This window comes from Eurypyga helias, unplaced genomic scaffold (assembly GCF_000690775.1).
Source record: "Eurypyga helias isolate BGI_N326 unplaced genomic scaffold, ASM69077v1 scaffold2860, whole genome shotgun sequence".
NCBI lineage: Eukaryota > Metazoa > Chordata > Aves > Eurypygiformes > Eurypygidae > Eurypyga > Eurypyga helias.
In genome coordinates, this window is record NW_010227475.1 from 193 (window position 1) to 17317 (window position 17125).

The 17125-nt window shown below is 39.0% G+C and overlaps 1 protein-coding gene across 1 annotated transcript; it reads left to right on the forward strand.

Moving 5' to 3' along the window:
- Nucleotides 1–1616: 1616 nt before the first annotated feature.
- Nucleotides 1617–16211, forward strand: PLRG1 (pleiotropic regulator 1; the record flags this gene model as incomplete). The annotated part of the gene is made up of 14 exons (XM_010156257.1): nucleotides 1617–1723; nucleotides 1971–2113; nucleotides 3161–3214; nucleotides 4518–4611; nucleotides 5061–5151; nucleotides 5345–5446; nucleotides 7127–7219; nucleotides 7552–7701; nucleotides 7821–7922; nucleotides 8432–8534; nucleotides 9111–9219; nucleotides 10523–10662; nucleotides 13498–13691; nucleotides 15816–16211. Coding segments are annotated over 14 exons (1542 nt in total), but the record flags the coding sequence as incomplete, so codon positions are not given.
- Nucleotides 16212–17125: the final 914 nt, after the last annotated feature.

Here is a 17125-nt window from a genome sequence, read left to right on the forward strand (position 1 = left end):
CGCAGGAAACGAGGGGCGCGTTCCCCGTCCGTCTGAGGGCCGTGGGTTCCGCATCGCGGGGCCCGTGGTGCGGGGTCATCGGCCTCCGTGGGTGTGGAATAAGCAGCCGGCGGCGGTTGTGCTTTGCCAGGCTTATGCTGGGTTTGGGATTGGTGCTGAGGGCGCTGGGGAGGTGTTGCTGTGACGCCCAACTTCTGGTGACTTACTGTCTCTGTCAGCTACTCAAGAAAACAGTAGCTTTTTTGTGAGGGCTCGGAAATAAAGCTGAGGAGAAGGTCACTGGTTTTATAGGCTGCAGAATAGTTACTCTGGGGTGAATGTCGTGCACTTCTAAAAGCAAGTGTTGCTGTCAAGAGCGTGGAAGAAGGTGCAAAGGCTGCTGCCACATGTAAAAAACAGCCAATAGTGCTACAGGGTGGTGTCTCTGTCAAAAATATTTGTAGATGCTGCTTCGCTATTGGAGAGGCATTGTGTTACCTACTACTCCTGTGGTGATGTCAACAGCTGCTGTTGGTGAATAGTTATTAGCTACTGAAATTCTTAATTCTCTTTCCAGTTGTATGAAATTCTTAATCCAATTCCAAATGCTGGTTTTTCTTTACTTAATTCTTGGAGCTTGCAGGAGCTCACTGAGCCAGGGCAATAAACTTTAGGTAGGTGCTGCCAAGTTAGGATGGTAGCAGCAACTGCAAAATGGGTTGGTGAGTGGACAGCTTCCAGGGCAGGAAAACAGAACCTATGAAGACCTTAACAAGGAAAGCATCTGTGTAATGAATCTTGGAGACTGAGCAGCTGAGTGATATCTAATGCCAAAAATTATTAATGTAGTGTCTGATTTGTTGTCACTGCATGACATACAGAAAAAATAGTCATGCTGAGAATTTGGTTTTCTACCTGAGCAAGCAGGCTGAGATTTCAAGTGATTATTTTCTTGTTTATTGGGATGAAAATATTAATAAAAAACTTAATTGTGCTGTTAATAAACAGATACTCTATGCAAGTTGCTAACTGTTTAATGCTTCTTTTTAGTTACTGAATGAGATTTTAAGTATGTTTTGATTTTAGTAATAAATAAAAACTATAAAAGGCAAACAAGTTTGGTCAGGTTGGATCCCAAGTTTATTCTTGGTAAACTGCTATGTTTATATAAAGTCACACTGTACACAAAAACTGATGACTGCTTTTTTTTTTTTTTTTTTTTTTTTTTTTTTTTTGTGGTGGTAAGTGAAATAAAATTTTGGGGAATGTTTTCAGGATCATTTTATTTTGTTGCCTACATATGAAAACAGAGCTGGAAAGCATGAGGTAAAAAGCTTGCATGCTCACGGATTTGTTACACAGATGCCAGTGCAGAAAGTTTGATCGAAGTTTTTTGCTTGCTTTTCAATTTTTGGCACTTTCCAAGAAAGGGAGTTTTTCTTTGAGTAAACCCTGAATAAAAAAAAAATAACAGATAAACATAATTTTTTAGTTTCCAAGAAGAGTCGTGTTTTCTGTGAACTAAATATGCTGTAACATCTGAAGTCTGAAATTGCTACAAATTCAATTTCTTTGCATTTTCAGTTTTAAATCTAGTTATGCCCAAATGTATATAAATATTCTTTCCTTTATTTTAGGAAGTCCAGAAGCATTCTGTGCACACACTTGTGTTCAGATCTTTGAAGAGAACCCATGATATGTTTGTAGCTGATAATGCCAAGCCTATCCCATTAGATGAAGAAAGGTAAGTACTGCAATCAGTGTATTCCCTAAAGTTGGTATGCCCTAAAGTTTTACATTATGTTAATGATAGCTCCATCCAAGTCAGAAGTTCAGATGTTTCCATAGACTTAACAGTGTAGTCTTGAAGGAAGAACAAAATATTGGAGTTGTAAGGCAAGTTGTATAAAACCTTCTCTAAAGTATTTCAAAACTTAACAACAGTTCAGAAATGGGTGTTTAATCAGGATTATGCCTTACTCTTCCGGCAGTCACAAAGTAAAGATGGCAGTCAAGCTGCGTACAGAGTACGGCTCTGTGTTACATATGCCTACTCTTAAAGAAAACTTGAGAGAGAAAGGAGGTCCAAACACTGGGGATCCTTACGGACAAAAACAGTATTCTGGAAATCAAGGTTAGTTTGCTCTTACTGTTATATTTGTCGTTTCTTTTGTGACAGTCCCACTGATGTAAAATCTAAAGAATGCAGTCCGATATTAATCCATCAGCGATAAAGATGGAAATCAAAATAGTAATTTTTCATTGTTTGCTATTTTTCTTGCTGGTGTCCACAGGAGATAATTAATCAGAACAAGAAAGAAGCTTGTTTTAACAGAGGAATAGTAGGATGCTCTGAGTTTTTTACAGTAACTCATTAATCAAATGAGTAATTTTTTTATGGTAACGTTTGTGTGTGCTGTACTTAAGTGTTAGAAAGGGAAAGATCAGGGATGTATTTCTTCTTACAAGTTTGTGATGGTCAAGGACATTCTTTTGTTACGGTGTTTGGGGGTGTTTTTTATTTCGTTTAATAGCATTTGTTCAGGCTTCCTTTAGGTGTTCAGCTATTAAACCAGGAAACACTCTTATTTGAAATCTGGGTGAGTGTTTTTCCAGCCTATGTTTGGTTATGTATAAAATATGTATGTGTTAGGTAGATCCCATACAGAAGCTTCTCTTCTGAAGAATGCCAAATGCCACTTTGTTTTAGTTGATTTTTTTTTAAGGTACTTTATTTCAAAGTATTCTGAGAGTGAAAGATGTTGAGAGATAATGAAAATTTTTAAGAAAACCTTTTTCTTTTCTGATACCACACATAATTATCTTAACTAGCTTAGGTTTCAGATGTGTATGCTATTTGGGTACCTGAATCCTTTTCCATGGTATCTACTTCAAAAGGCATCTCTGGCAGCATGAAGATTTTTCAAGAGAGTGAGTCCCTCTTGGTAACAAGTGGTATCGCCACTTAAAAAATACTATTTTACTCTTGAGTTTTAGAAAACTGAGGTAAACAGAACAAATGAAGTTAATGAAAATAATGTCTTAAGTATAGGACATTAGCAGCAGGAACCAGCAATCACTTCTATGTATGACCTGCTCTGTTCTTCTGTATTTCCTGAGTGCATTATTTGTAGTGCAGTGTAAAATGTAATCATTAGTATGACCTTTTCTTGCTCTTTAGGACAAGAACTTGAGTATTTGATAACTGGTACACATCCATATCCACCTGGCCCCGGTAAGTAAAATTCTGTGAGTGTGTGCCTGTGGTTTTTGCCTTTATGAAAGAACTAGGCATCCTTCATCCTAGCAAGAGTAGTCTTTGTGTTGCTGTGAATCTATAGCTGATAGTAGTGGGAAATGTCATTGAAGTCTTCCATAGTGCTGATGCAGAGAGTTCTGTGGCTGATAAATATTCTGGAATAGGAAGTGGATTTAGGTACAGATGCAGTGTCTTCTCACTAAGCCTTAGTGGATGTGGGCTTGCTGTGAGGTGGTCATTCATTTCTATAAGAGTTCACCTCCCAAGGTAAAATCATCACAAAAGACTTCTAGGAATCCCCTCTCTGGTACTGTGGTTCCCTTTCTCTTGAGGAGCTTGCTGAGACCCACAGATCCCTGGTGTCTCCACGGTTGTGGCAGAGCTGCTCTTAGAATTTTGTTGTGAACAAGGAGAGGAGGTTCCAACTAGAAGTAAGTTGAATGAAAAGAGAGAATGTGTCCTGCATTTCATCACCAGAGCAGAAAGGTGTAGGTATTGCCACCTTGCTCTGAGAAAGAGACATTAAAGTCTAATAATTTTCATGTCATTTGTTTTTGTCTCTGCTTGGAAGGATTGTGTTTCTGCGTTGTTACCTTGGCCACTGCTAATTGTCACAGTTATTGATGAGTCCTGCTTTCTCCCTGTAGCAGTTTAATTTTTAGCTGTTGATCTTTTACTGTTAGTGCTTAAGTTCATTGCAAGTGTGGTGGGAAATGTGTTCTAGCTTGATTTGTAAACTCACAAATGTGAGTGTTCAATGGACCTTTAGCCATTAAAAACCACACATAGTTGACTGTGTGGACAAGACTTACGGAGATTTCCTCCAGCTCAGTGTTGTTTTAATAGGATCAGGTATGATACGGTTAAAAATGAGATTTCTTTCACTGTTGTTTCTTGTTTTAACCTGGGCATCTTGCCCAAATATTGTCTTTGTTGTCAACTGCCAGACCTTTGGTTAGGAAAAGAAATAGAGAAACAGGAGTGGAATGGGTTCGCCAGTCTGCACCAAAACTACACTTTCTGCAAAGAGTTTTTACACTTTTAAAAACAGTAATAGGCTGCTATTAAGATGGGATTATAAATTACAAGTTTTAGTCAGAAATTCTCACTCCAGTAGGGCCAGAATACAAACCTCGGTAGATTTGACTCACATATGAGAAATAATGTGACAAGCCCTTGTTTGCAGGTGTGTATGTATCTATGTGTTTGCATAATATACTCCTTAGGGTTTTCTTTTTAATAGAGTTGTCTTTGCTTTTGTTCTGTTCTTTTTTACAAGGCGTGGCTCTGACGGCAGATACAAAAGTCCAGAGGATGCCTAGTGAATCTGCAGCACAGTCCTTGGCCGTAGCACTTCCTGCTTCTCAGTCTAGGTACTGCTCTATTATTCATTAATGCTTTTGCAATCTGTGGGAATTTCAAGGCAAAACACAAGTCTGGATAAGAGCTACTTGGAGTATTTTGAATATTCTCATTTATACAGTGTTTAAAGAAACAACTTTTAGTGTGGCCAGGCATTTTTTTTCTGGGCGCATTTTTTTCCTGGATCTCATGAAAAAGAGTGGCCAGAAGGGAATTTGTTGTGAAAATACAAGTAGGGAAAATTCTTCCTTGATACAAGAGTTAAAAATGGGGTTTTGTTTGAGGGTGTGTTTTACCTTGAGGTGGTCAGGCACTGAAATAGGTTGCACAGAGAGGTTTTGGAGCCTCCATCCTTGGAGGTCTACGGCGCTCGACTGGATGTAGCCCTGTGATACCTAATCACTTACTTAGTGAAAGGCAAAGTTGATTCCAATTCATCAACCATTTTCCTTCAACCTAGGCTGGATGCAAACCGGACAGCTGCTGGCGTGGGTGATATTTACAGGCATGCTGGAATATCTGAGCGTTCACAACCTCCTGGGATGTCCGTGGTGAGTTTGTCGTACATCTGATGTGGCAAGTATGTAGTGTACACCGGATTGTCTAGAACCTAAAGCCTTCTCACTGACATATCAACACTGATTAAAGTTAGTCAGTCAGGAGATCTCCACACAACACACAAATGGATAGAGGCAAAGAGATTAGGTTATAAAGCGTGAGAATAACCTTCCTTTTAACTTACAGGCTATGGTGGAAGCTGGTGGAAACAAAAATTCTGCGTTAATGGCAAAGAAGGCTCCAACCATGCCCAAACCTCAGTGGCATCCCCCTTGGAAATTGTACAGAGTAAGTTACAAATGTATGACATGAACGTGTGTGTAAACATAACATAGAAGTTAATATTTCGTGTTCTACAAAGACCTTAAAGCATGTTTTCTTCTCATTCACAAAAATGAAATCAAATGAAAAGTGATCATAACTAAGCTGTATATGCGCACTTTCCTTAAATAACAAATAGATTAGATTACAAAGGTTTTTCATTCTATCAGTAAGTTATTTTGTGAATATTTTACAATTTTGTTTACATGGGTGTAGCTGTATTATGATAAGTTCATTACAGAGTTTGTTTTTTCTTTTCTAGTCAGATTCTTTGGTAGAGGACCTCAAAGGACAAGGTGCAGACTTTGAAACTAATATGTTAAAGAATCGCTCTAGCAATGTTAAGTGGTTTTGGAGACAATTTCATTACGCTAAGGGCAGTCAGTGTCTGAATCAGACAGACTTCTTTTACTTGATATGAAAATAGGGGCAAAAAAGCTGAATTCTTTAATCACGAAGAGTGCAGTCACAATCTGAGATTGCTTGACTTCTAGACTTGTTTTTAATTAGTCTAACCTGCCTTTTAATTTTCTTAGGGGGCAATAATAGCCATGACCCCAAAATCTCAATCTTTAAACGTTTTGGTGACAAGTATGGCAGGGTAGCTGAACTGAAGGGAAAAATCTCTAAGCATATGTATTGGTTCAGATCTTTTTAGCCTTTCAGGTGCATCTGTTTGTGTACACTTTTTTCTAAGGGGCTCATTTTTACTATGAAACTTCAGCAATTTAATAGTCCCCATTTCTCAGACAAAATATGATTTTAGGAATGTTAGGTTTTCCTGGTATTTAAAAATATGTCACCAAAATAATCCTCTTGCAGTCTCTCTGCAAAGCCTCAAGTGTTGAGCCACACTGTTATGGGCTCTCAGAGGATTTGAAAACTTTGTTTATAGGATGTGGGCATTTAATTTGGGCTAGTAGTAAATACCACTCAGCTTCTCGCTCACATCCCCCCTCCCCGCCTCAGTGGAGGAGGAGAGTCAGAGAAAAAGACAAGGAAGCTTGTAAAGTTGAGATAAAAACTATTTAATAATTGAATATAGATAAGAATTATAGTGGTACTACTAATGCTAACAATACTACTAATAGTAAAGTAAGTAAAATAATAGAAAATAGAACATATGATACAATTCTTACCATCCACGACCGACTCACAGCCAGGTCCTGAGCAGTGAGTGTCTAAGCCTCAGAGTGACAACACGGTAAAAAAACAGTTAGCCCCCAACCCACTAATGAACAAACCTGCACCCCCAGCTATCAAGCTAGCCAAAGTCTTAATGACCCCCCCCCCAAGCCACTTCCTGCCTAGAAAACCTGGCTACCATGGAATGAAACGTGTCCTCAGCCACCTTGGGCCAGCTGCCCACACTGAAGAAAAGCAGCTCTCTCCTGCCTGAAACCAGCACATAAGAGCAGGGTCTTTCTGTACTGCAAGTTCCCTAAGTCTGGTGTGTGGCATGAATTTGTTGTCTCTTTTAACTAAAGTAGAAATCAGGCTCTCTTTAGATCTAACTTCACATTCAACCTTTTTGGAGAGCGTGTTTCTTGGTGAATACTTAAATTCCATTGTTGGAGAATGAAAATTGTATTGGCAGATTTATGTGTATTGTTTCTGATTTAGAAAAATTCTTGTTTTTTTCTAAAGGTCATCAGTGGCCACCTGGGGTGGGTGAGATGTATTGCAGTAGAACCAGGGAATCAGTGGTTTGTTACTGGCTCTGCCGACCGAACTATAAAGGTAAGAGGTTGGAAGAAATCACTGACCAAGTTTGAGGGTTTTTTGTTCTCTTATTTAAATAAGCCTTGAGCCCTTGGAAACAATTTCTTCATTACTGCTTCCAGAATAATGAACTGCAGAACTTCTTTCTTTCTTTTATTACCTGGTCATAAAGGATTTGTGGAGTATTACTTCTTGAGATTTCATTTATTACGTGGTAGTAGCTGGAGAGCAAATGTTTGTTGGAATTTTTAACTTTAAATGTAGCAGGATCAAATACATCTGGGCTGTTTACCCAGACTATCACGGTGTAGCTTTTGCCAGTTTACCTCAAAATGCCTGTTCTCATGCAGATTTGGGACCTTGCCAGCGGCAAATTGAAATTGTCTTTGACGGGACACATCAGTACTGTACGAGGGGTGATTGTAAGCGCAAGAAGCCCGTACCTCTTTTCTTGTGGAGAGGACAAACAAGTGAAATGCTGGGATCTTGAATACAATAAGGTAACCTGTAGTTTCTTTAACTGGAATTAATTGGTGGTGACAACTATAAAAAAGCATTTAAAATACTCTTTCAAATATCCAGTTAATGTGTGTGTATGTGGGTTTTTTTATTCATCTAGGTTATCAGACATTACCACGGTCATTTAAGTGCTGTCTATGGTTTAGACTTGCATCCAACAATAGATGTACTGGTAACGTGTAGCAGAGATTCAACAGCACGAGTAAGTATAGCCTTGTTACGTTTTAATGTCTTGGCATGCCAGCGTGTTTCAACGTCTTCCATTTGTAAAAGTGAAAACTTACCGCAAGTTAGCATCCCTCAGGATGAAAACACTAAGATGATTTATGTTAACTTTTGTCTCCCATTGTTGAGGAAGCTGAAGCCTGAATACACAAAAATACAATGTCACTTAAGAAAAAAACCCAACATTCTCCTGAATTTAGTCGTTAGGCTAAATAGTACATATAGGATCACTAAGTATTTAGAGGACAGTATGGTTTTATGGTGTCTCTGCACCTAGAAATTCAGTGGCAAGCTCCCCTGCTCTGCTTGAAATTTGTCAGCTGAGGCAGTTGTGTGATGAATTGTTGGATGAAAAATACAACCTAAATACCATTATTTAATCTGTAGAACTATGGCAAGGGATTAATGTTATCAATGGCAGTGCCTAAAATGTACTGAATAGTCACCTGTTGTTGTCCTCTGACTTAATTTACTGTGCATTCATAGATTTGGGATGTGAGGACAAAAGCCAGCGTGCACACACTATCAGGACATACAAATGCGGTAGCGACAGTGAAGTGCCAAGCTGCAGAACCACAAATTATTACAGGTATGGTGGGTATGGTTTCACAAGTAATGTGGCTGAAAAACCTGACCACGAATGTGTGTGTGTGTGTTCAGGGATTATGTGAGGTGCATAAAGTTATCTTTGTTAACTTAATTTCTTACTAGTTTTCTGCTGAAAACGAGCCATTCAATGGTTATTTCATACATTAATGGTATGTTTAAGCAAATACAGCTATGCATTGTTTGAATGTTTTCTGTATGTTCTTTGTTTCTGAAGCTTACATTTTCTTGTAATACATATTGAGACTTGCGTTTTCTGTGTTATTTGACAGTTCTCCCCAGTTCAGTTCATGTCCAGTGCCATGGTTAAATATGAAGTTATCTTCTTTCCCATGGGGTCAAAATCCAGCTTTGCTGTGTAACTACTTAGTTCTTGAATATCAAGCTGCATAAAAAGACTATTACATTATCTTTCTCATTTGAGGTGGCATTAGTATCATATTTTTGGAACAAGCATAATATTTTTCTTTCACATAAAAAGTTTTGATTGTTACCGAAATAATAATAGTAGAATCAATGTGATGGTTTCTACTATTTTTTAATCTTCTTTTTGTTATAGGCAGTCATGATACTACCATACGGCTCTGGGATTTGGTGGCAGGAAAAACTCGTGTTACTTTAACAAATCACAAGAAATCTGTAAGAGCAGTAGTGCTACATCCAAGACAGTAAGTTTTCCTCATTCCTTTACACTTTCACAGCTCATAACGTTGGCTGGTGACAGAAAGCCAGCGTGTGTGATGATTTAGAATTGTAGGGCATAATAATGTGAAACTAATGAGCTTGGAATGCTGTGAAAATGTACCTATCAGTTCTCAAATCCCTTCACTACTCTACGCTACCAGAGTATTGGCACTGGTATATAGTAGCAATCCTGAGAATGTCTTACACCTCATGGAATTTATGAATATGCCTTTGATACAGTCCTTGAGAAATCAGTGACACTGGGCTTTGTAAGACTAATAGTAAATACGTAACTGAATAATTGTTAGCAGAAAGTGAAGTAGTTTTGTAAAAGGGTACATGTGTGAATAATGCTAAAGACAACTCATTACTACAAAGGGGATTTTTAAGGGGTTTTACTTCACAAAACATTTCAGTCTAACTGGCCTTAAAAAGGAGCTTCTTGTGAGCATTTAGTCTTTGAAGGTGGGTGGTGTTGCAAGTCCTCTGAATTTAGATTCTGTATTTTGATGCATCAACAGCTGCCTGTTTGGGTAAATCTCTGTTAAATCAATAGAGAAGGAATTCACGTAGAACTGCAGTACTTTTGCACCTTCAGTATTTTAAAACAAAATTGTGTCAGTGCAGAAATTGAGAACCTTTCACATGAATCAGTTCTGATCCAATCTGTGTGTCAGAAAAATTACAAAAATCTCATGCAATGCCTGTTAGCTGTAGCAGAGAAAACGGAAACTACTCCTACAGGTGTTTGTCTGTGCTACCTGAATAACCTTGTGACTGCTTGCACATGTTAAAATGAGGGAATTGATTATTTTAGGGTAACTCAGTAAAACAAATGCTCTTTCACAGTTTGCTTTTTTTGCAGTGTTTTGTTCTTGGTTGTGTAGTTTTGGAAGACTAACCAGTAGTGGGTTTTTTTCTGTTTTGATCCTCCTGCCGTACCTCTGCTGCTGATGCTCTTATATCTGAAAATTTGCTAGAACAACAGCTGACAAGAACTTAATATTGTTAAGTTAATACTTAACTGTATGTGTCATGGTATGTTTGCATAGTTCTGTGTGGCGTAGGCTTTATAAAGTTTAGGCAGTCTGTGGAAGGGAAACAGTAGAGGTGGGTAATGCATGACTTCATAAAATTGCTTCATTTTATGTGAAGTAAGAATGTCAGAAAAGCAGCTTTAGGGTTAAGTAACTTTACAGCTAGCGTTGAACAGTCATTTCAATGAAGGACGTTCACTATCCCAGTGGCTATTTGCAACTCAGATTTGTTGTGCTTATTTTCTTTCAGTTACACATTTGCATCTGGTTCTCCAGATAATATTAAACAGTGGAAATTCCCAGACGGAAACTTCATTCAGAACCTCTCCGGTCACAATGCCATTATCAACACGTTGGCTGTAAATTCTGATGGTGTTCTGGTCTCCGGAGGTAAAAATGAGAAATACATGTTCATATTTCCTCTCTTCACTCCCCCACGTATCTATGGCTGGAAGTCTTTAGGCAAAGATGCTCGCTGAGCTCTCCTTTATCTGGGCCTATTAGCCTGCTTCAGCACACAACTTCATTTTATAGGGAGTAGGGCCACTTTTATCATCTTGGATGTTACTGAGCTGCATGCACAAAAACATATTTGAAAGGACTTTTAATCTGCAGCAGGGAAGGGGCTTCCTCTTCTCTGTTGGTAGCTGCTGCAAGGCTCCAGAGTCCACCTTCTATGATCTCCTGAGTCTGAATCATTAGTGTTCCCTCGGGAATAGTGTGGCAATTGGAAGCTGCTTGGGGAGACTCTTGCTCTTTGGCTGCACTTAGTAACATGTTGATGCAATGAGACTAGATAGAAGATGTAGAAATATCTCCTAAAGCTTGCTGTACTGTTTAAGTGTGCACTTTCCCTGTTTAATGCACTTTCCCTGTTTAATGCAGCGCAAACACATTGGTTCTGTTGTCTCAGAGTTTCTTGCACATATTTTCTGATGTTATCTTTGTATCTAAAAGATGGATAGTTAATCTCCAAGTTGTATTTGGGTATATGAATCAAACCCACGCTTACTCAGCAATATTATGTGTGCAAGTGTTCTGAAATTCAGTAATTAGCTGCTTGGCTTCAGTGCCTACATGTATTTTGGGAGGATTTTGCATCTATTGTGACACACTGATTTAATTTTTTTCACTCAAAACCTTCATGAATTTAATAATCTGGTACAGTAGAGTATTGTTAGTGGTCTGTGAGCCCCCAAAATCTGGTAACCACTGGTTTGTCTTCACGCATGTGTGTTGTGGTGTGGAACATTCCCCATGTGGGAATAGGAAGAGAATCCTGAGTGCTTACTGTATGTGGTTGTGAATAATTTTATGTAAGAACAGTTATCTTGTATTGCACATTATATTTTTCTATATATCAGTTACTCAAGGACTGTAATAACACATACTCCCACCCAAATATTTTTACTAAAAGCATAATCTGTTCTTTCTCAGAGTTTTTTATTTGTACAAGACAAAGTATGTGTGTAGACCTTTCGTAGTGACAATCTTTCTTGAAAGTAGCTTCTAGAAATCCCAACTGAATTCAGATCTCTTTAAGGCATTGCTCCTACATAGGAAGGAGATGGTGTGTCTTTAATGTGTTAGGAAGTTAGTAAATAGTGTGGAACAAGAAAGTGCTAATTTCACAGTTTGAGAGCTGAGCTCTAAAGAGAGTCCAAGATTGCATGGGTAACAGGAGTTAAAGGAGTAGGTTAAACCCATATCTCTGAGATCCTAGACTGGTTGCTCAATCACAAGATTGTCCTGGGGGTGCTCTAGCAGTCAGAGGAGCATGAATTAAGAGGCTGGACTGTATTGCTTTGTGTAACTTGCAGAGACCGAGTTTTCTCGTCTTGGGTTTGCTTATCTAATCTTTTGGGTAATTGTAAACAAGGATGGGACTCAATTCACAGTATCATGCATGGTAAAACAGTTTAAGATGAGCTCCATGAGTTTACAGAACCAGATACTTCGAAAAAACATTCCTGTATTTGTAACCAGTCCATAAGAAAAACCATAACTCTTAAGATGTGCTTTGAAATACTGCAATGTGTTTAGTCCCGCTTGGTCCCGTGTGCTCTTGGTCCTGTTGGATGCAGTATGTCATGTAGGCTAGGGATGTGGAGTAAAACAGAAATGTGCTAAGCGGGAGCTGGAAGATAGCCAAGGGAAGCTGACAGTCTAATTAGCCATGTTTTCAAGTATGTATAGAGGCGGCCCTTGATTTTTAAAATTGGATAAAGCTTTAGTTGACAGCTGGTGCGTTCATAGTAAGAACACGAACTTTATAAAATACTGGACTGGGCTTATATTTCACTTTGTATTATTTTGAAAACTCTTCTAGGATACTTTAGTGGGACACTGTGTTAGTAGTAGTTGGGGCTTCAGAAAAACTTGTTCCTTCTCCACATGAAAAACTATTGTTATAGTCATACACTGAGTTTTTTAAAAATAGCAGTTTGAATATTGATCTCCCCCTTACAGATGTATCCTCATGTTGTCTACAGTAACTTCAAAGAAATCGATGCTGAATTAAATTAAGTTGATGTTACCTTAGTATTTCACTGTAGAATAATCCTTGAAACATCTGGATTTTTTTGTCTAGCTGGCAGCTGTGGAGAAATTTTCAGTAGATCTGTTTTGGCTAGATAATGCTTTGGGGAGGGGATTGATTCTTGTAACTGAGAAACTGCTTTGAGAGCATCCTTCTGAACAGAGTTCAGATTGCTGTGAACACCCTGTAGCTGATGCCACTAGCAGTAACACTGGCAGTGGGTTAAACTGAGAACATTGGCAAGCGTTAAGCCTGTGTCCCATTACAGATTCCTTAACATCCATTCGTCTGTTTGACAGGACGATACCTCTTCGTTCAATGTTAGTGGAGTTGCTGAACAGGGAGCTTGAAATTCACAATGCCAGTCCATGCTTTGCTTCCAAGGCAACTTGCTGCAACTGCCTTGTGATGTCGATTCTCATCTCTCTGGCTTGTCTGGTGCAAAACTGGGTGAAATTGTGAGAAAGCTTCCATCAGCCGCCTTAACCAACAAGATCAGCCTTTCTTAACTAAGAAGGAAATGAGTAGCAAATGGGAAGCCTTGTAGGGTGTACTGAGCGATTCTACATGAACGTTATAGCTGATGTATTCCTGATGCGTCAGTTGGTTGTTCATGATGCTGGTTTTAGAGGAACGGTAGAAATTAACTGATTTAAGTACTAAATGTGTTTTTCTGTTTGTTATAGCTGATAATGGTACTATGCACCTTTGGGACTGGAGAACCGGATACAATTTCCAGAGGGTACACGCAGCTGTGCAGCCCGGCTCTTTGGACAGTGAATCGGGAATATTTGCTTGTGTTTTTGACCAGTCAGAAAGCAGATTGCTAACAGCTGAAGCTGATAAAACCATAAAAGTATACAAAGAAGACGATACTGCGGTATGTCAAAATATCTTTTTAATGTATTTTCATGAAATCGACAGATTTCATACAAACAATACACATGTCAGTAAGGGATGTGCGCAGACTCGTGTAATCCATTTCATTCACATTTGAAAGCTGTGTGTGTAGTGTTAAGAGGACAGCAGCTAGTTTCTGCACTCTTAATTTCCTGTGTGCTGTAGTACAAATAAATCTCAGGTCCATCAGTTCTTTGTGACACACTTTGGAGAAATCTTAATACAATAATGTGCAATCTGTTTTGAAGCCAGTATGGACTGTGGTTTTATTAATTTAAAAAGTGGGAATTAGCAAAAAGTTTAGATTTTAAAGATGTATGGTACTTCCATATATGATCTAGATTAGTGATTTCCCATGACAATTTCTAGAATTCAGTAAATGGCTGGTTTTCAAGTTGTTATTCCCAAATCTGACTCCATTTCCTAATGATGAAGAAAATAGATTATTGTATAGTTCATCAGAATATGTCTTCCAGTATAAAGAATAGAAGAATTTTTATTAAACCTTTGGTGTTTTGCACTGAATTAGTCTTGGAGCACCTTTTAGATATGAAGGAATAAGGAATGCTTTGCATTTGGGTAAACTATCAACTCTTTGGCATCTGCCAATACTGATGTAGACACCACTGCAAGGACTGTCTCTGGAATTCCTGTTCCTGTGCTTTGATCACTACAATGTTTCTGAAATGCCATTTGGCAACCTGATTTTTGTCCTTGTAGTGCCAAAAAAAACCCCAACCCCACCAAAAAAACACCACACCCTAAAAAACCCTAGGACAAATTTTGTCATGTACTTCAGACAGTGGGATGATAAAAAATTTGTTTGGGTAAATTAATGACATATATATTAGTTAATTAGAATCATAGAGTCATTTAGGTCGGAAAAGACCTTTCAGATCAAGTCCAACCATTAAACCAGCACTGCCAGGTCCACCAGTAAGCCATGTCCCTAAGTGTCACGTCTACCTGTCTTTTAAATACTTCTGGGGATGGTGACTCAACCACATCCCTGGGCAACCAGTTCTGATGCCTGACAATCCTTGGGGTGAAGAAATCTTTCCTAATATCCAATCTTAACGTTCCCTGGTGCAATCTGGGGCTGTGTCCTCTTGTCCCAGTGCTTGTTACTTGGGAGAAGTGACTTACACCCACCTTGCTACAACCTTCATTCAGGTAGTTGTAGAGAGTGATAAGATCTTCCCTGAGCTTCCTCTTCTCCAGACTGAACAACCCCAGTTCCCTCAGCCGCTCCTCACAGGACTTGTGCTCCAGACCCTTCCCCAACTCCATTGCCCTTCTCTGGACACGCTTCAGTACCTCAGTGTCTTTCTTGTAGTGAGGGGCCAAAACTGAACACAGGATTTGAGATTCCCAGCCACTTGTCCCCAAGCCTGTAGCATGACATGGGGTGGTTGTGGCCCAAGTGCAGGACCCAGCACTTGGTTGAAACTAACTGTATGAGGTTCAACAAGGCCCATCGATCCAGCCTGTCCAGATCCCTCTGCAGCGCCTTCTTGCCCTCGGGCAGATGTGCACAGTAAGTGGTTTTCTTGGGGGGTGTGTGCACCCATGCAAGTTTGGTGGCCTTTTTTAATATGGTTGTGCTCAATAATACAGCAAATAGCACAGTTCAAAAGTGCCTGAAAAGCCCAGTCTGCAATTTCTCTCTGCAGTGGCTGAACTTGGGTTTTCCATTTCATACATCATTTACAACTTGCTGCAGTGATTCTACAAAGTCAGTACGCAACTTACTGAGGGTCCACTTGATCCCCTTGTCCAGATCGTTGATAAAGATATTACAGAGAACTGGCCCAACACTGAGTGAGATTTGATTCCATAGCAGTGCTTTAGACCCAGCCATCCAGCCAGTTTTTTACCCAGTTAGGAGTATGCCGATCCAGGGCCATGAGCAGCCAGTTTCTCCATGAGAATGCTGTGGGAAACAGTGTCAAAGGCTTTACTAAAGTCCAGGTAGACAAGGTGTATATATAATATTATATATGAAGTTGTGTATATATACTATGTGAGTAATATTTTAAACCCTAATTAGAGGTAAATTTCAAATTAAAAATCCTTATAAGACTTTTTTCTTTTTTCCCTTTAGACTGAAGAAACTCATCCTGTCAGCTGGAAACCAGAAATTATCAAGAGAAAGCGATTTTAGTGCAGCACCGTACTTAGGCTGTAACACTGTTTTGGCTTTCCTGAGAGTATTCAGTTACATTTTGTTCTGCCTAGAACAGCAGAGCAGGAAGTCAGCTAAGTCATTGCTATTTCAACATGTTTTATAATAAATTTTATTTCTTTTCTTTTTGTCTCTTTTTTTTTTTTTTGGTGTGATCCCAGCAAACCAGTTGCAGCTGTTAACTTTCTCTTTGTGGAGCATGTATAGGTCATGAAAAGTATAGATGTGCAGGTGGTTACTTTTTTACATGGATCTGTTGAGTGTAAGTCTAAAAATACTTGGTGCCAGGTCCTCTGAAAGACCCTTGCTTGACTCTGAAAGTTAATGGCGAATTTCTGCATAGAAGCCATCTGCTGGAAACTTCTGGAATGACACTTGTAGGTTTTAGACCAGTATTGTTCACTGTACATATGCTAAGTGTATACTGTAACGGAACAGGATGTATACTAAATTACAGAGGAATAGAGTAATCAAGAAAGAAGCAGGACAATGTAGTAATTATCTAGTCAGCTTTATAAGCACAGCAACTGAGCATCACCAGTCCTGTCTTACTGAATGAAATGGATCTTCAAAGTGTTTCTTTCATTCATATGCAACTGCTCACCTTCATGCATTTCACTTCAGAGTGGGTCTTCTGTAGCCAGGACCACTGTCAAATCATATTGTTCATGGTGCTACAGGGTTAGGACCAGTTGTCTTTCTTTGTAAATCACCTGTGTGTTTTCCAGTTATCCAGAGCACATATGGCATTAGAGTACAGCGAACTTCTAAAACAGAGCTGTAAGGGGAAAAGCTCTTCAGTCATTCCAGCCTTACTCTTACATGTTGCTGTCTCCCCATGATCTTGGGAAGGAATTTAAAATACATTAAAAATTACTGAGAGGTAATTTGTACTCTTGAAGGGAAAAACCTTCATTGTGCTTACAAACAGTCCCATTAAAAGCAGTAAAGCTGTAAGCCTCCTTGCTTATCTGTGATGTCTGTGCTGCTGTAAAGCACTCTCTCTTCATGTGGTAGTGGAGACAAGCGCTAAGTCATCAAGCCATTCAGCCTGTCTGACTCTCTTCAAATCTGGGACTTATGTTAGCAAAATGACAGTTACTTGCAATGTAACTTATAAAAAGCGAGTAAAGCTAAATGTTGCTTATATTGTGAGAATTTTCCTCTTGTCTTTTATGATGCACAGGAATTCTTGTATTATTTTAATGTTTGAGAGTGTTTAAGGGAGT